General features: G+C 37.7%; 2 protein-coding genes and 1 pseudogene across 2 annotated transcripts; 2 read left to right on the top strand and 1 right to left on the bottom strand.

Moving 5' to 3' along the window:
- Positions 1 to 653: 653 nt before the first annotated feature.
- Positions 654 to 2,991, top strand: LOC126590102 (uncharacterized). The gene is made up of 6 exons (XM_050255615.1): positions 654 to 952; positions 1,071 to 1,142; positions 1,717 to 1,787; positions 2,101 to 2,248; positions 2,450 to 2,530; positions 2,659 to 2,991. Exons 1-6 carry the CDS (start codon positions 815 to 817, stop codon positions 2,854 to 2,856), a joined length of 708 nt encoding a protein of 235 aa, XP_050111572.1. The 5' UTR covers positions 654 to 814; the 3' UTR covers positions 2,857 to 2,991.
- A 97-nt stretch (positions 2,992 to 3,088) lies between these two features.
- Positions 3,089 to 9,091, bottom strand: LOC126590509 (DNA mismatch repair protein MSH6-like; annotated as a pseudogene).
- A 520-nt stretch (positions 9,092 to 9,611) lies between these two features.
- Positions 9,612 to 11,951, top strand: LOC126590100 (pentatricopeptide repeat-containing protein At3g62470, mitochondrial-like). Its single transcript, XM_050255614.1, has one exon. The coding sequence runs from the start codon at positions 9,758 to 9,760 to the stop codon at positions 11,660 to 11,662; it is 1,905 nt and encodes a 634-aa protein (XP_050111571.1). The 5' UTR covers positions 9,612 to 9,757; the 3' UTR covers positions 11,663 to 11,951.
- The last annotated feature ends 7,091 nt before the right edge of the window (positions 11,952 to 19,042 follow it).

The following is a 19,042-nucleotide window of genomic DNA, read 5'->3' as shown; positions in this document are numbered from 1 at the left end:
GGTTGGGGAGTTCTTGAGGGCCTACATAAAGGGGCGAGACCTCTTGTATTGGGGTCAGACATCTAAAAGAAAAAAAAGTTCATGTATTAGTTGAGAGCTATTTTTAGTCTTGAAATCAATATAGTTTGACCAAGTTTTGAGGAGTGAACCACTCAAATCTTCGAGTCTATTTCATTTCAAACAATTTTCCAAACCCACCAAACATTTAGTATTTTAATTTGTTACCTTACAAAGTTTGAGCATTAACACAATAAACACAACATGAAAACAAACTCATCCCAAAAACTTGATAAGAAGTCTGCCGACTCAAAACGAGTCAAACTGAAAATACGAGCTCTTATTTTCCGGTGATGCAGAGTTTTGAATTACTGTCACTTAGAGTTATTAGATTCAATTGAGGAGCTGTTCCCTTTTCTTATACAAATGCTTCTTCTAAACGTTCTAAATTTGGTATAAATTGAAGTGTCTTTGACCGCGCAGGTCAAGTCCTGCATCCATATATATACATATGACGCGTCAGGACTCAGGGCAAGACAACTAATAACAGTATTACTAGTTAATTAAGTGAATATACGTTTGATTTAGATATAGATAAGTGCGGGGTATTTTTGGAAATTCAGGTCACCTTTCTTTTATATAAAGTCCAATTTTTCGGACACGGGTAGAGAAAAAGAACTGGACACAAACCAGGGCACACAGAGACAGAGTTTTTTGAATTGAAGAGAAGTTTTTCGAAATAAAGAGAAGTTTTTCGAAAACAGACGACACCGAAACAGAAAGAGAAAGACGGGAATTGAGGGAGTTTTTGAAAAATATGGGAGACGTGATACTGTACGTGGAGGAGGATTCATGCTCGGCAGTTTCGCTCTGCAGGATTTGCCATGAAGAAGAATTCGGAAGCTCCGACCATAAGATCATGGAAGCTCCCTGTGCATGCTCTGGAACTGTCAAGGTACACCTCAAAACCCATTTTTCTTTTCTCTTCGTCTTTTGGTTTTCTGATTCCGTTTCCGAATAATCCTGAAAACGATTTATAAATTCTCTTTTTTTTTTCTTTTTCTTTTTCTCAGTTTGCACACAGAGATTGCATACAGAGGTGGTGCAACGAGAAAGGCAATACGACCTGCGAAATATGTCTCCAGGTAATATTCAGCTGATCAGATTTCGTATCTCTGGGTTCTTTCGAATTTTTCATTTTTTGTTCCGTATTTTATTTTGTATTATGTATTAAATGAATTGTTTTTGCTGTTTTGCTTCGTGTTTACGTATTTCATCAGTCTTGAAAAATCGAAATGGGTCCGTTGTCCTTTTTTTGTTCTTTTTCAAGTCGATGAAACGATGTTTTCAAACATCGTTTCCGGTTTTGTCTGGATTCTTGGCGTTTAAAATTTGTCTTTTTCCCGTAACTTTGGTTTATGCTCAAAGTCTTTCTTTTTGTCTGGGTTAGTTATGGTTTTACTCTTTGCTTCCTTCGTTCCGATGCAAAACTAAATAAAACGTTTCATGATTACTATCGTAGTCCTGAGTGTTGTAGTAGATGTTATTGGCATTCTGAAAAATCATTACATATCATCAGGTCTAATTTCTGTTTGTGTTTTTATAACCAACAAGTGCGCTATGATTTTTTAAGAGTGCTAATAATAGCAAAATTTAAATTGGAAGAGAAAAAATGGTGTCGATGAAGTTTGACTGACCGTAAAATATGTATATATGCAGAGCTATCAACCAGGATACACAGCACCACCGCCAAAAAAGACGCATATAGATGACTCAACAGTAACAATTAGGTACGTCTCATATCTTCTTAAGTATCCAGAATTAGATATATGTCCGCATTCGTTGCGTTACGATATTTAATTATTTCTTCAATTTTCATTTTTCCATATAATTAATCAAATGCACGTTTATTTCCATATTGATGTTAATATATAGTTAAAGAATGAGGCAGACAGACTGTTTTGCATGTAGGTCTGAATTCTAATGGTTGTATTAACAACATGGGAATGTGATTAGGACCCCTAATTGGAATGTTTCTAAATTTCGCATGTCCTTGATTTGATTTGATTTGTTTTTAATATGTAATTGTTTATTTGGTTGCAGAGATAGCGTGCAGGTTCCGAGAAGAGAGCAAGAGGAAGAGGAGGGCGCAGGAAGCCCAAGATTAGCAATAGAAAATGGCTACTCTGCGTCTCAATGCTCGTCTGCGGTTGACAGAAGTGCATCTTATTGTCGATCTCTCGCTCTCCTTGTAAGTTTGTTTTCTCCACATCTTTATGCACGTTGTCTAACCCAATATAATAGTCTAAAAGGAGCATTTTTTTCTATATTAGCGATGATCCATTTAAATTAATCTAAACTCTAGAGAGAAGAATTCAAATTTGGGTGCATAGAGCACGTAAATTATAAAAAAAAAATTGTCAATTAACCATGAGTTTGAATTGCATTGCAGTTTACGGTGGTGTTGCTGGTGAGGCATCTCTTTGTGGTGATTACCGGTACCGACGAAGATTACCCCTTCACGCTTCTAACTGTAAGTACCAGTACTACTACCAGCACAGTACCTACCACATTGTTATTTTGGTGTGCAAATCTTCCTGCTAAAATGTACTTGTTAATATGATGTTGTTGGGTGGTAATCTTGATTTGGCCGCGTTTCAGGTGCTTATTCTAAGGTCTAGCGGGATTATCCTGCCAATGTACATATTATTTCGAACAATCACGGCCATCCAAAACAGCATCCACCACCAGTATCATCGATATCATCGTTATCAACAGCAAGACTCTGACTCTGAAGATGAGACCGATAGCGAAGACCTGGCTGACAATGAAGAAGCTCAACAACATCATATGGTTTGACACACTTGTAATTGTTTTTTTGTTTTTCCTTCCATTAATTTGTAACAAACAGAAACAGTAGAGAGCATCATACGATCCATGCCCATCTGTCTTGACGTATATACAAAAGGAAATAATATCGATTCATTTTTTTAATGTTTCTTTGCTTGGTTAAAGATTCAGGTTAAGGTTTCGAAATCAAATCCTGAAAGTAAGGAATCGAAACCACCCACCAAACCTAACCCAGAATAAATAATTAAAAGCATTAAGTAGGTTAATGTTTAGGAATTCAGCAACCTGGATACTGATCAGTTCTCAGTAGGGTCAACAACTCATCAACCCAACATTACAACTCACTTTTATGATAAAAGATAAATAATAATGTTACACACTAATACCGAATTAAGCAACAACCTTCAAAGCTTGTTGGGTCCAAATTCGGAACCAATATGTCGACACTTGAACAATCATTTACAACGGACGACAGCAATTTGCCCTATTCTGGTGATGATATAGCTTCTAAGCTAAAGAGTTGGTCAATCCTCCCCAACTAGAACCAACTCGCTTGAGGCTCTAAATATCTACTTGTCCCTTTTAGTTGCACGTTCCCAGAACCCTTGGTAAGACAAGTAGTAAGAACTAGAATTTGCTAATGACTAAAATGAGCAATGCATAGATTCATCAGAGTTTATTGCTCGCAAGCTTGTCTGGTTCTCATAAAAAGTTCCGGGTCATGCTCATATTAACTGAGGGCAAGGTGCTTTAAATATAGATTATATACATGTTGAAGAAAACCATAGATGACAGCGAGATGATGGCTCAGATCGAGATCATGCCTCCCAACCAAATGATTGCATTTCAAATACTGTTCTTGTGTTAAAGATGCTAGTAAGGAAGCAATATAAGGCAAAGATCCTTACCAGCTAACCGTGCAATGTTCACACCATAGCTTTTAGGGCATGCACCAGGACTCTTCCTGTAAAGGAATGTAACTTCTTCCACACCTCCATCTCCATTTCCAACTTGGCATGCCATCTGACAGAGTGAAACCTATCAAAGAAGCAAGGAAATAAATTAGACACAGTTCAATTTATAGCATCGGCGTACAAGATGATCTTATCACCAATCTTGTCAAAAGAAAATATAGATCAACCACAGAAGAATGAGAAAAATACCTTAGAATTATTTTGATAATCTACAGCTAGTCGGTGATAATGGGTAGAAAACATTCCTCGGCACTGGGCCTTGTAGATAAAATGTTCAAGAACTGATTCCCTGCCAGTTCAAGAGGACATACAAAAGTTGAAGAGGAAACGAATGAAAAACACAAGATTTGGGTAAAGGCAAAATCATTCACAAATATCTAGCATGATTGGCTCTTACGCAATGGCTTGTCCATCATCTAAGTTGATGTTCCACGTCCAAGTTCATCCAGTGCCACCAATGAATTACGAGTAGCTGATGACTACAAACAATATTGAAATATATGTTTAGCACAATGAATTTCTTAAATCATAACACCTTCGTCTATAATTTGAAAGAATTTCAGAACCCAGAACCCAGTGAACTGATATACTCATTACACTCATGAGTCATGGCACTACATATTGAAATAAGTTGAGAAGACATGATTTATGAATTTTCAAGAGAAATGCATATCATAACCAAGATTAGAACCAGATGAAATTTTTTCAACCCACACTACCTAAATAATCTATTTTTATGAACACGGGAAATCAGAACAATACATTTGTAACACTAAATTAGTTTGAACCAAGTTGCTCTAAATAGTAATCTCACCAGCATTGTTGCAGTTTCTGATAGCTCTGTCAGAAATGTATACCATGATATTATCTTTAGCACCCATACAAACAAAGATTCGGTCAACAGGAGATAGCTCAAAGCTCTCTGCAGGAACATCTGCTCCTAACTGCTGAAGAAACAAAGGCGAAAATGATCACACATTGCAAGGCAATAAATACAAGTAAGAAATTCAGACAATAAGAGAAGACTACGTTGCTAAAATCACAACCTAGCAAACTTGGCGAATAAGAGTAGACCTTCCACCCATGTTAGGACCAGTGAGAAGGGTAAAGCTCGCATGGCCAGAACCTCTAATGGCAATGTCGTTGGATACAAATGTACCCTTTCCTCAAGAATCACTTCTAAGAACAGGATGTCCCAAACTTTATGCAGAATAACGGGGTACTTCATTACTACACGATGAACTCATGACCACTGGCTGACAAGAGGGTCCTTCAAAACAATCACTTGCAATTGCTAGACTGATTAAAACATCGATTTCTGCAACATGTGGGGTCAATGTCACCAGTGAACATAAAACAGACTAATTACTGAATTCATGGACTTGTTTCTAGAAATACATTTTTAGAATTGTTAAAACCCAAATGATTCGGAAATCAACTATAGTTAAATCTGTTTAAAATGGACCAATATTTAGCTACATCTTTTGGGGAATCAAGCAGTACTCTTAGGTATGAGTGTGTGTGTGTAAGTTCTCTTATATTGCACAGCATAGCAGAATGCACTTACTAAAAGAAAATGCGAATGAAAATATATGCTCCAGACTCCAGTCAATCCACCGAAGTTTGACTAACATATATCAGAAGAAACCAGCCAATGCAGAGGGAAAAAGATTGCATACCTGCAATCACAGAGACCAATTGTCTCCATTTAAGACAATGCTCGCCAACGTCCAATGAACCTCTGCAAAATGCTTTTTAGCGAGGACTCCTAATCAGTTCAGCTAGTGAGAGCTCTGTCAATGACTTCTTGATATCTGGTGTCCAGTACTTCGACAAACCCTGCATGTTTGAACACAAGGAAGGCATGTTCGTATTAATATAAAGCCATTAAAGCTACTTAATTTACCATTCCAAAGATTTTCTAATTACCTTTTTAGGCAAATGTAACTCATAATCCGAAGGAATATTGCTGCACAGACTTTCCGGCATTTCCAATAGGTAAGAATCTTTTCCAACTGTGACATAAGTGATCTGCAACAGACAACAGAAGGCCAAAGTTACGTGAGATTGTAAAGTTTCTACTTAAAAGTGTACTACTGGGAAATCAAAATGCCAATTTGTCTTCCATAGAAGTTCTTACCAATTTATCTCCAAGTAACTTTCTCTTCTTGGAGGTGTTTTGCTAAATGAGACTCTATCTCCTTTACTTTTTCACAAGCAGAGTCGTACTCAATATCGACTCCTTCATGAGGTATTATATGACCTGAATTATTGGCTTCTACCCAATCAAAGGCATCCTTGAAATGTTTTAGAACTGAGTTAACATCAGGAAGACCTTTACCTGTAAAACAATGAACAATAAGATGCCAAGATTTCTTTAACAATGAAAGATGCACATGCATACCAAAAACAATCTTTAAGGCACGAAAATCTTCTTATGGCAAGATATAAGATGGGAAACAATATCTTTTGAAATAATACAAATATAAACGCAAAAAGCAACCTATATCTTTTAAAATAATACATATATAAATGCAAAAAGAAAACAATACCCAGTGTTAGCAGATGATGCAGTTGTGCAGATTCAACATTTTCCAAGATAACTCTAAGAGAACAGCATGTTTGATTTGAGCCATGAGTTCACAACCACGTAAAGCTGAAATAAATTCCTGAAGCTTTTTTTTTTGCAGCATCCTCATATAAAACCACTTTATTAGCAGTCCTTCCGCAAGCATTACTGCATCCAGTCACATTCAGTTACTGTAAATCAATCTTTGGATACATCAGTAAGTTCTCCATAAGCATAAAATCAACTGTTATTCCTAGCTTTACCTACTAGAGCAGACACGCACAAGCAACCGCTCCATGTCCGGAAGCCTAGAAATTCCGATAGTGGGACTAACTCATTCACCCTGAAGAGTTGCTTGTGCGTTAGTCCCACTATCGGAATGAGGTCTTGCAAGCCATGTTCTAACTAATTCCGATAGCTTTACATGGCTTGCTTAGAACAGTTCTCTCAACATCCCAGAATTCCGATAGTGGGACTAACTCATTCACCAGAGGACTTCTTGTATGCCTTATCTGCACTTTCTCTGTTTCAGGACTAAGTAGTTTTGCAGGTTTTACAATTTCAACAGGCCTCACCTCAGACAGGAGACAAGACAAGGCACTGCACTCTAGATCATCTCCAAACTGGTATTGGGAAAGCAATACTAGTAAAAAACAGATCCATATGTAACAAGCAATTCACCAAAACGACCTAATGATACATCTTCATCAGCCTCTTATGAAATGGTAATTAGGAATAACATAGTCACAATTTGCCCCAATGATTATATATATGCTCAAATATCTAAAAAATAAGGGAAATGCAGACAGCCACAAAGTCCAGCAGGCACCAGAAGATCACACTATCAGACCTTTTACATGAAAACTAAGAGAACAAGATGAAAATGATGTTCGACTAGACTCATACCTGCCCAAGAATGACCTGGCTGGGAGCAACATCAACTACACACACCCCAAAAGGGCGCTCTGCAGTTTGGTTTGCCAAATTCTGAGAATTTTCAGTCATTGCCATTAGATAAGAAGCATCAGGGTTTGCTGACACCATCTCTCCCTCAGTTAGTGTTCCTTTTGTAACCACTGCACATATTTCACGTTTCATAACCTATACACCAAGGTAAATTCAGAAGTTAATACCATTTTTTCATTAATAGCTTCAATCCGGGTATCAAATTACAACATGCAGTGCTAAGAATTATAATATAGAATATTAAATTAATCAGATGACAAATATTCAAGGATATATACCCACAAGTAAAAGATGAGCATACCTTATCTCTAGAGCCATCCTCTTTACGACGAAGATCCATCTGTTCAGGTGTTTCTGCTCCACAACCAGAACTCGATACCCCTGCCAGTCAAGGCAGCTTAAATAAATCTCCCTCCATAGTGTGAAAGAGGCTTCACATAGATGCTGAACTTCAACGAAAAAGAGTAAGAAAGATATCTCCAAATAAAGTGACAAGAGTAAAACCAACCTTCCTAGCGAGTTTCTACACATTCATTGAGAAGTTCTTCTCCGGAAATCCACAATGGGGTTGTTCACCCTAATATTAGGCAACGAAAAATCACTAACTAAAGAAAAACAAATAGGAAGCACAATGGGTGCATCCAAAGCAATCCTAACAAAACAAATCTCAGAACAATCGAGATAAAATGTGAAATGAAAGAAAATGTTATCTGCTCACCCACAACAGCCAACACCAAGACAAAATTTCAAGATATATTATCTTCATAAACTGCAGACCAAGTTCTTTTGCTGCTATATGTGCATCCATTTCAAAAAGTTCATAAAACTAGCCCATCTGCTCAAACAAAAATGAGATGTTCCTCATTTGCCAGCAATAATGACCCTGAATTTGTGTAGCATAATTTGCCATTACTTAGCTACTGGTAAGGACGAGCATACCTTGAAAAAGAGAACTTTGTCCATGTGCTTTGACTTAAAATCCCACCATTGTCTCTGAAATATTAACATCTCACTAAATTAAGAGTGTTCATAATCGTTAATGCCTCAAAACCCTTTAGGCTACTAATCTATCTAGAAGCAATTACCTGGCCACCTGATAACTCTTTAAGAATGCGGGAGGTAAATACAGAGTTCTTGGATCATAATTTGCATCTCCAAGTCATCTTCTTTTGGCATCCGTGCGCTGTCTGTTTCCATACCAGAGCAGTTGAGCAAAACATGTATGAAATTGGGCATCTACATGCAAACATTAATGGACTAAAATTTTATCTTTTCATCCCTGTCATACACAAAACAGAAATACAGTAACAAATGCTGTCAGTATAGAATTATACGATGCCTGTAGCCATACAACAAGCTTCAAAGTCAAAATTAACAGTAACTAAAAATGGAAAATAACGGATTGCATTTTGACATAACAATCCCCAATTCACAACTGCAAAATAGTTAGGCGTACAGTAGGATGGACCTAAAAACACCATTAGGAATAAGTACAAGAAACTTACTCCCCGAGGAAGTGCAACTTCTCAGCTTCACGCAAGCTAAACCTTGCTGAGGCATCACCAGATAAAACAATATCCATCCCATTAGTCGCCTTTGTCACTGCAGTCCAGCAGACTCAAATTCAGTTCCACATAGAGCATAAACCAAATCAAGGTAAGTTAACTTGAGCATCGATTGGCTGGCAATAAAAAAACAAATGCAGAACGCCAATAAGACACAATTACATACAATAGATTTTCTAATTGAGTCATATAAGATAGAATAACTCTAGCTTGGCTTACATTTTTCAAAATATGGTAAATCTACTTCTAAAACAGCCATAGAAACACACATACATGGAAAACAACTAAAATAATGAAGAGAGGCACATGAAAGCCCCTCCAAAATGTAGTAATTTTCTTGAACAAAATCACATTTCTCATCTCCAAACAAAATCAACAAATAACGAAGAGACGCACATGAAATTGATCGAATGGTCAATTACAAGTATGTTGTCTAATCTAATTGCCATAGCGTCAAAGTATATCAATAGTTATGAATGCTTGATTTTTCTCTTATTCATCAATCAAGAGTTCAATCACATTATTAATAGCTCGTTGTAAGCTACTCATTCACCCTCTTAGTGCAGATAATATTCTTAATTTGCACAAGTTGCAAATTGAAAGTTGGAATAAAGTAAGGGTTAACAATAACGAAAAGTAAAATTGGGCCAGGCCCAATATACCAACCAGTGGTTGGCCATTGCGCTCAGTTAGGTTCAGCCGTTTGATACTGGCCTGCTGCAACTACAAACTCTGCATCTCCTTCCTCTTTCTTCACCCATCTTTGAATCTCGATTCTCGATTGCTGAAATCTCGATCGACCAGAAACTACTAGAAGGTCCGTTCATGGCTACCCAATGACTCTCTTTCTAAGAAGATCCTCCTCATCCGCCCAAAGCCACCTCCTCTACTCTCAACCGCACCCAAGAACACCACTCTCAGATGTCCACCTACGCCGCCGCTTCACCGCCGAGCTATGCTCTTTCTATCAGGGACGAGAAAGACGGCACCGCCGCCGAGAGCAAGTATGCCTTCCTAGTGGTTGCTCTCTGCCCCTGTCTGGTTTGCTTCATTCTTCTCCTCGTCGTTATCTCTATCATTCTCATTGTCAAATTCCATTTCTTTTGCCACACCCCACTTCACTCTTTATTCTACAAGAAAAATTGCTAACTACATCCATTACAATCCCCAATTTTACAACTTCATTGGTTGGCATTGAATGTGGTCTTAGGGGGTTTTCTAGTGCCACCGCTGGTGGTTCGGATTCGGGTGCTGAAACTGATAGTGAGGACGAGGATAGGAGGGGGAGTGTTCATGTTAGTTCTAGTGCAGACCCGGAAGAGGTCGACAGGGTATGCAAGGTGATCGACGAATTGTTTGCCTTAGATCGGAATATGGAAGCGGTTCTTGATGAATGCGGGATTCAGTTGTCCCATGATTTGGTTGTGGCGGTGTTGAAACGCTTCCAGCACGCTAGAAAACCCGCCTTTCGGTTTTTCTGTTGGGCTGGGCAGAAGCCAGGGTTTTCGCATGATTCTAGGACTTACAATTCGATGATGAGCATTTTAGGAAAGACCAGGCAGTTTGAGACCATGGTGTCGCTGCTCGAAGAAATGGGAGTGAAGGAGCTTTTGACAATGGAAACATTTGTGATTGCTTTTAAAGCTTTTGCTGCTGCCAAGGAGAGGAAGAAAGCTGTTGGCATTTTTGAACTGATGAAGTCCTACAAGTTCAAAGTTGGCATCGATACTATTAATTGCTTGCTTGATACTCTTGGAAGGGCAAAGCTAGGAAAAGAAATGCAATTGCTTTTCGAGAAGTTGAAGGGGAGGTTTACACCAAATTTACAAACTTATACCGTACTGCTAAACGGGTGGTGTAGCTCAAAGAATTTAATGGAAGCAGGGAGGGTGTGGAATGAGATGGTTGACAAGGGATTTAAGCCTGATATTGTTGCGTATAATACAATGCTCGGAGGGTTGTTGAGGGGTCACAAGAGGTCTGATGCTATCAAGTTGTTTGAGGTCATGAAAGCCAAGGGCCCATCTCCCAACGTTAGAAGCTATAGTATTCTGATTCAAGATTTCTGCAAGCAAAAAAAGATGAAAGAAGCAGTTGACTCTTTTTATGAAATGCGAGAATCTGGGTGCCAGCCAGATGTTGCGGTTTACACGTGCTTAATTACAGGGTTTGGAAATCAGAAGAAGATGGAAACAGTTTATGAATTGTTGAAGGAGATGAAGGAAACCGGTTGCACTCCTGATGGGCGGACATACAATGCCTTGATTAAAGTGATGACGACGCAGCAGCGAATGCCGGATGATGCAGTGCGGATATACAAGAAGATGATTCAAAATGGCGTTGAGCCATCAATACACACTTTTAACATGATCATGAAGTCTTATTTTCAGACTAGAAATTATGATATGGGTTGTGCAGTATGGGATGAGATGATTCAGAAGGGGTTTTGCCCTGATGACAACTCATATACTGTTCTCATTGGAGGTCTTATAAGTCAGGGAAGATCAGGAGAGGCCTGTAAATATCTAGAGGAAATGGTTGAGAAAGGAATGAAACCTCCCCAGCTTGATTTAAATAAGTTTGCAGCCGATTTCTCCAGAGCTGGAAAACCTGATATTCTTGAGGAGTTGGCGCAGAAGATGAAGTTTTCTGGTAAATTTGAAGTCTCCAATGTCTTTGCAAGGTGGGCTGAGATGATGAAGAAAAGGGTAAAGAGAAGAGATCCTATTGAAAATGGTTAACAGTGAATCTTGGGTTACTGACGAAGATCCATGATACTCAGCCTTAAGGATGACGAAATGGCGAAGGAGGCATCATGGTTTCCAACTGAATCCATTTCCTTCCATACCTGCTCCAGTTTTAGCATGCATCAACAATTTGTTGGGCATTGACAAGATACAATTTCTGTTGTACATTATCATGGTTCGTGCACATCATTATCATTTGCGTATTTGGTGTTGTAACTGGTTCCGATTTCATGTACTTCAGCTGTACGTATCACTTGATTTTATGTTACTCGTTCGCAGTCAATTATTTCTCCATTATTGTTTCCTAGTTTTGGAGGAGGTTCCAAGTTTGAACGACCTTCCGCAATTAATTTGTTAAAGATACCTACAAGGTCATCTCCAACGCACCGAAAAATATGGAATGAAGTAGTATATTTGAGTCAAAATCTCTCCAATGCAGTGGAGACTTAAAATTCATATACAAGTCTCCGGCCAAAATATATCTGAATTTTAATATGAAATTTGAGCTCATGCCAACAAGAAAATAAGATTTGAGGTAACAAAATGTCAAAGTCCAAAGTTTTCTCCTCCATTCAGAGGAACAAGAAGCACCAAACTAGAAAACGTATATGTTACTGATGAGAGACGACTATGTGGTATACAAAGGGAGAATCGATATGTTAAACTTTTCTTCCCATTCTAAATTTTTTGTGACTTTTATTCTTATAAACATATTATATAATATACTGGACAATTTGCACAACTGTTAAAAGTTAATGCTTCACTTAAACTGATTCTGCTTGACTGAAACTGATTCTATGTAAAAGGGATGACTGAAACTGATTCTGTGTAAAAGGGCTGACTGTTGCCTTTATCAGTTGACCCATTCTCTTTATCAGTCGACCCAATTACTTCAGTTGGCTTATGTATTGAGCCATATATATCAGAAATATCTGAATGAAAAGATAAGATCTCTGTTTTAAGAAAAGGCATCAGCCCTCTGTTTCCAAAGCTCTCTGCACTCTGTTTCTTTGATTTTCAATCTTTATCATTTTATTCAAGTTTTATTAATGATGAAAGATTGTCTAAATACCAACATGGTATCAGAGCCAATCTAATCAAAGAGTGGGGCGTTTTTTTGATTCTCAAAAAGGGGGAAAATTCTAAGTGAAACCCTAGAATCAAAATTTTTCAAATTCATGGCTGGTTCAAGTAGCAGTGGTGAGATTCGAACTCCTATCTTCAATGGAGTGAACTACGACTTCTGGAGGACAAAGTTGAGAACAATTTTTGTATCTCATGATTTGTGGAGCTTGATTGAAGATGGCTATGTTGTACCTCAAAGTACTGTGGTTTTGACAGAGACTCAAACAAGGGAGCTGAAGGAAAACATCAAGAGAGATGCAAAAGCTCTTGGGGTCATCCAAAATGCTATCTCAGATGAAATTTTTCCGAGAATCTCAAATGAGACAAGTGCCAAATCAGCTTGGGATGTGCTGGAGAAAGTCTACAGAGGCTCTACTAAGGTAAGGGCTGTCAAACTCCAATCTTTGAGAAGAGATTTTGAGTATATAAGAATGAAAGATGATGAATTGTTAGATGATTACCTGAGTAGATTGTCTGAGATTATTAATCAAATGAAAAGCTATGGTGAAATCTTGTCTGATGAGAGAATAGTCCAGAAGTATCTAATTAGCTTGCCAAGAAAGTATGACAACATAGTTTCAATCATAGAGGAGACTAAGGATTTGTCACTAATTAGCTTGCCAAGAAAGTATGACAACATAGTTTCAATCATAGAGGAGACTAAGGATTTGTCAACTTTGAGTGTTGAAGAATTGATTGGTTCTCTCAAAGGTTTTGCTCAGAAACTATCTAGACATGACAACAATGATGTAGAAAATGCTTTCCAAACACTTACAGTGAATCCAAAAACTCAAGCTAGTTCAAGTCAAAGCAAAGCCAACTCCAACAAGAATTGGAAAGGCAAAAACAAAGTGTGGGAAGGAAAGGGTAATTTTGAAGAGAAGAAAAAGGTTGAGAAGAGTTCGTATGTTTCGAAGTGCAAAATTTGTGACAAAGCTCATTCTGGGGAATGTTGGTTCAAAGGAAAAGTGAAATGCCACAAGTGTAGCAGATTCGGGCATATGCAAAGGGATTGTACTTACAAAGATAATCAGCTAGCTCACTACACCAAAGCAGAAGATGAAGAAACCAATATGTTTTATGTTGGTCATGATACAACCGTCCAAGAAGAAGCTAAAGTTTGGTTTGTGGACAGCGGCTGTAGCAATCATATGACGGAAAATAAGAACATTCTCCATAATGTTGACACTACAAACCTAACCCGAGTGAAGATGGGAAATGGGCAACTAGTCGATACATTGGGAAGAGGTACTATTGCCGTGCATACGAAGAATGGAAAGATGTTCATCAAGGATGTCATGTTAGTTCCTGATTTGAAGCAAAATTTGCTAAGTCTTGGACAACTCATTGAGCATGTCTACTACTTATATTTTGGAGACAATACTTGCAAGATATATGATAGGAGGAATCGTCAACAACTCGTGGCTAAGATTTAGATGAGGAAGAGTAGAAGTTTTCCTCTCACAATTGAGTATGCAACTCAATCTGCATTCAAGATGGAAGTGCAAGAAGATTCAAAGCTATGGCATAAAAGGCTTGGCCACTTGAATTTTCAAAGTCTCAAGAAGCTACAAGAAAAAGAAATGGTGCATGGGTTGCCGAGTATCCAAGAAAATGAAGAAATCTGTGAAGGGTGTGCACTTGGGAAGCATCATAGAGATTCATTTCCACATGGTAAAGCTTGGAGAGCAAAAGTTCCATTGGAATTGATTCATACAGATGTTTGCGGACCCATGAAGACCTCTACTCAAGTGGGAAACAAGTATTTCCTAATCTTCATGGATGATTATTCTAGAAGGACTTGGGTATACTTTATAAGACAGAAATCAGAAGTGTTCTCAATCTTCAAGAAGTTTCAAGCTATGGTTGAGCGACAATCTGGGTATCTAATCAAAGTTATTAGAAGTGACAGAGGAGGAGAGTATACATCCACAGAATTTGATAAGTTTTGTCAAGATATTGGCTTGGAAAGACAACTTACAGTCAGCTACACTCCACAACAAAATGGAGTAGCTGAGAGAAAAAATAGAACCATAGTCGAAATGGCTAAAGCAATGTTACATGACAAGGGAATACCTCAATATTTGTGGGGTGAGGCAGTTAATACAGCGGTCTACTTGATTAATAGGCATCCAACAGTGGCAATTGGAAATAAGACACCATTTGAGGCATGGAGTGGAAGAAAGCCTTCCGTGAATCATTTAAGAGTGTTTGGGTCAATCTGCTTTGCTTATGTTCCGAAAGAACTAAGACAAAAACTTGATGAGTCAAGTGAAAGATGCATTTTCGTAGGCTATGCTTCATACACAAAAGGGTACAGACTCTACAATTTAAAAAAGAAGAAAGTTCTGGTTTGTAGAGATGTTCTTTTTAGTGAGAAATCTTCATGGGATTGGAATCAAGCAACCATTCGAGAGGAATCTGCACTAATCAGAATTGAAGAAGAAAATCAACCAAATGAAGAAGAAATTCCACAATTATCACTTGAAAATAGTCCTCAAGTTCACTCTCCTACACCTTCGAGTCCAAGTTCAACACCGGTTCGGTTAAGGAGCTTAAATGAAGTCTATGAAAGCTGCAATTTCTGTGTTGAAGAACCAGAAAACTTTGATGATGCAGTGAAAGAAGAGACATGGAAGGCTGCAATGCAAGATGAGATCAATGTCATTGTGAAAAACAAGACATGAGAACTAGTGGACAAACTTTGTGACAACTCCGTCATTGGAGTGAAGTGGATTTATAAGACTAAGCTCAATCAAGATGGTTCCGTTCAAAGGAACAAAGCTAGATTGGTAGCAAAGGGTTATTCTCAGAAACCCGGGATTGATTTCCAAGAAACATTTGCACCGGTAGCTAGGCATGAAACAATCAGAGGCCTTATTTCCGTAGCTGCTCAAAAGGGGTGGTTTCTACACCAACTTGATGTCAAGTTGGCTTTCCTAAATGGAGTCCTAAAAGAAGAGGTGTTCGTTGATCAACCTCAAGGATTTGTTCTTAAAGGACAATAGCACAAGGTGTATAAGCTTAAGAAGGCACTTTATGGCCTGAAACAAGCTCCGAGAGCATGGTATGGAGAGATCAACTCATATTTCAATGAAAGAGGTTTTCAAAGAAGTGAGAATGAACCTGCCCTCTATGTCAAAACAGAAGGTATTTCAGATATCCTTATTGTTTCCTTATATGTTGATGATTTGGTTTATACTGGAAGTAGTCATAATATGATCTTGAATTTCAAGAATGACATGATGAGGAAATATGAGATGAGTGATCTAGGCATGTTGCATTATTTTTTGGGAATTAGTATTATTCAATCAAATGATGGTATCTTTATTACTCAAAAGAAATATGCAAAAACACTTCTAGAAAAGTTCAAAATGGTTGGTTGCAAGCCTGTTGCAACACCTCTAGTTGTGAATGAAAAGTTTCAAAGAGAAGATGGTAGTGGTGATGCTGATGAATCTGTGTATAGAAGCCTAGTTGGGAGTTTGTTGTATTTGACAGTGACTAGACCTGATATTATGTATGTTGCAAGCTTGTTGTCCAGATTTATGCACAAGCCTACTTGCATTCACTATGGAGCTGCAAAGAGAATCCTAAGATACATACAAGGTACACTTGACTTTGGTATTATGTATGAAAGGAATGTTAAGCCAAAATTGTATGGGTTCTGTGATAGTGACTGGGAGGTAGTGTGGATGACTTGAAGAGCACATATGGCTATACTTTTACATTAGGGACTGGTGTATTCTCTTGGGCATCTAAGAAACAGAAATCAGTTGCACTATCAACGGCAGAGGCTGAGTATGTGTCGGCTTCAATTGCAACTTTTCAAGCAGTGTGGCTGAGAAGAATTATGCAAGATTTTGGTGAGAAACAAGAATCAGCAACTCATATCCTTTGTGACAATAAGTCAGCTATTGCCATGAGCAAGAATCCTGTCTGTCATGGTAAATCAAAGCATATTGCTCTGAAGCATCACTACATCAGAGGTGTTGTGGAAGACAAGGAAGTGGATGTGGTCTACTGCAAGACAGAAGATCAAGTTGCTGATATCTTTACCAAGGCATAACCAAAGGACAGATTCATCTACCTAAGAGAACTTTTGGGAGTGAAGCAGCAAAGCATTAAGAGGGAGTGTTAAAAGTTAATGCTTTACTTAAACTGATTCTGCTTGACTGAAATTGATTCTATGTAAAAGGGCTGACTGAAACTGATTCTGTGTAAAAGGGCTGACTGTTGCCTTTATCAGTCGACCCATTCTCTTTATCAGTCGACCCAATTACTTCAGTCGGCATGTATTGAGCCATATATATCAGAAATATCTGAATGAAAAGATAAGATCTCTGTTTTAAGAAAAAGCATCAGCCCTCTGTTTCCAAAGCTCTTTGCACTCTATTTCTTTGATTTTCAATCTTTATCATTTTATTCAAGTTTTATTAATGATGAAAGATTGTCTAAATACCAACAACAACTACCATATGAACTTTTAAGGGCGTGCTCATTTATCAATTTTTTTTTGTTCAATTACCACCTACAAAGTTCCGGTGCTCAATTGTCACCTCTGTTGTGTTATGCCAACTATGCATAAAGTTTAAGAGCGGTTTTGTCTACTTCTATCTAAAAAAACATTAAATAAAATCTTTAAATTTATTTAAACAATTGAAAGATGGGAAGGGAAGGAAATATACTATAGAAGGCCGATATAGAGAGATTGAGGAAAGGAGAGAAAAATGGAGTTGGGGAGGAAGAGGGGTAATTTAAAAGATTGAAACTGAATCCCACCTCTTTGAAGAAGGTTTTGTTAACGTAACATTTAACAGAAATCATCAAATATGGTACATTGGCACCAAAGTCCAAGTCTAGACGGTAATTGATGAACAAACCTTTTAGTTTAGGTGGCAAATGCACAAACTCATAATAATTAGGTAATGTTTGTGCAAATTCCCCAAATATATTTTGTATTGGTTGTTAGAACTAGGAAATATATAGTATATAATAGGACATATAATTTTTTTAAAGAAAATAGGAAATATATTTTATATAATAGGAAACATATGAAAAGAATTCTTGCCTTAAACCTTTTATTACAGAACAAATTAATGAGGATTATGTCATGAGGATTTTTTGGCTCCCTTTAAGCCAATACTGCAGCGGAATTAAACTATATGCTGGTTTTTCAGTTAATCAACAAGTTCTTATTTTGGTCTTTTTATTAATACCTTGCTGGCAACAGAATTAAGCTGTTTTATACATGGTCTGCATGGAACCTACGTGCTGTTCCAAAACATAGTCCCCACTGCCCTTATGCCATATGTCGATCGACAGAGATCATCTTTTTAACAAGTGTTTAATTTCTGTTTTATTGATTTACTGCTAGTCTCATATTTCTGTGTGCTACCTGCATCCAAAACCACGCGACATCAGATAGTTGTAAGTGAAAAAAGGTACCATATATATGAAACCCCAATTCTGCAAGAACCCTAGATGGAAATCTTTGGGCGTGGTGAAAGCAAGAAGCTAAAAAAGGAAGTGCGAGAATGATGCCCTTGAGTATTTAATACCCAAAATCTACTTCAAGATACTGAATTATACAAAAATCTTTATCAAAGAAGCAGGAGTAGTACTCAGATATCTTCATATCAGAAGATAATATTGTTTTGCCCTAACTCCAAGAAGAAGATGAACAAAACTGAGTGACTGCAAATTTAGCGGACAAAATAGCTAATAAGAGGCGTACGTTCAAGATATTGTCTCCCATCATCCTTCTGCGGCTCACATAAATGTATTCTTCTACTTCATCAGGTCTCTCTCACACCTTAATTTCGTCTTTCTTGTTTTTCTGCATATCATATAAAGTCTCTCTCTCTCTCTCTCTCTCTCTCTCTCTCTCTCTCTCTCTCTCTCTCACACACACACACACACACACACACACACACACACACAGACAGCTTTCCTCTAATTTTACAAAATTCATTCATTGGTTTTATGAATAAAGCATCCCTTTTTGATGGATTGTTTGTGGTTTTTTCAAATTTTTAGACGAACTTCTGTTTGATTTCAAAGAATTTAGGGGTGTAGCATTATGTCCCAATGAATGCACTAGATAATGCATATGATCATGATCTATATATGAGGTATGTTATCTTTTAGATTTCAGTGTTGATCACGTTTCCTCTAGTTCAAGCAAAATAAGGAATGAAAGAAAAACTAACCAAAAAAAGATGTTTCGTCGGTTAGATTTGAGATACA

This window comes from Malus sylvestris, chromosome 11 (assembly GCF_916048215.2).
Source record: "Malus sylvestris chromosome 11, drMalSylv7.2, whole genome shotgun sequence".
NCBI lineage: Eukaryota > Viridiplantae > Streptophyta > Magnoliopsida > Rosales > Rosaceae > Malus > Malus sylvestris.
Note: the sequence above shows the minus strand (reverse complement) of the source record. Positions and strands in the feature narration are given on the sequence as shown.

Excerpts from the sequence above, each read along its gene's own strand:
- LOC126590100 (XM_050255614.1), top strand. The coding sequence starts at position 9,758 with ATGACTCTCTTTCTAAGAAGATCCTCCTCATCCGCCCAAAGCCACCTC.
- LOC126590102 (XM_050255615.1), top strand. The coding sequence starts at position 815 with ATGGGAGACGTGATACTGTACGTGGAGGAGGATTCATGCTCGGCAGTT. Across the intron at positions 953-1,070 it reads CATGCTCTGGAACTGTCAAG|TTTGCACACAGAGATTGCAT; the intron begins GTACACCTCAAA and ends TCTTTTTCTCAG. Across the intron at positions 2,531-2,658 it reads ACCCCTTCACGCTTCTAACT|GTGCTTATTCTAAGGTCTAG; the intron begins GTAAGTACCAGT and ends GCCGCGTTTCAG.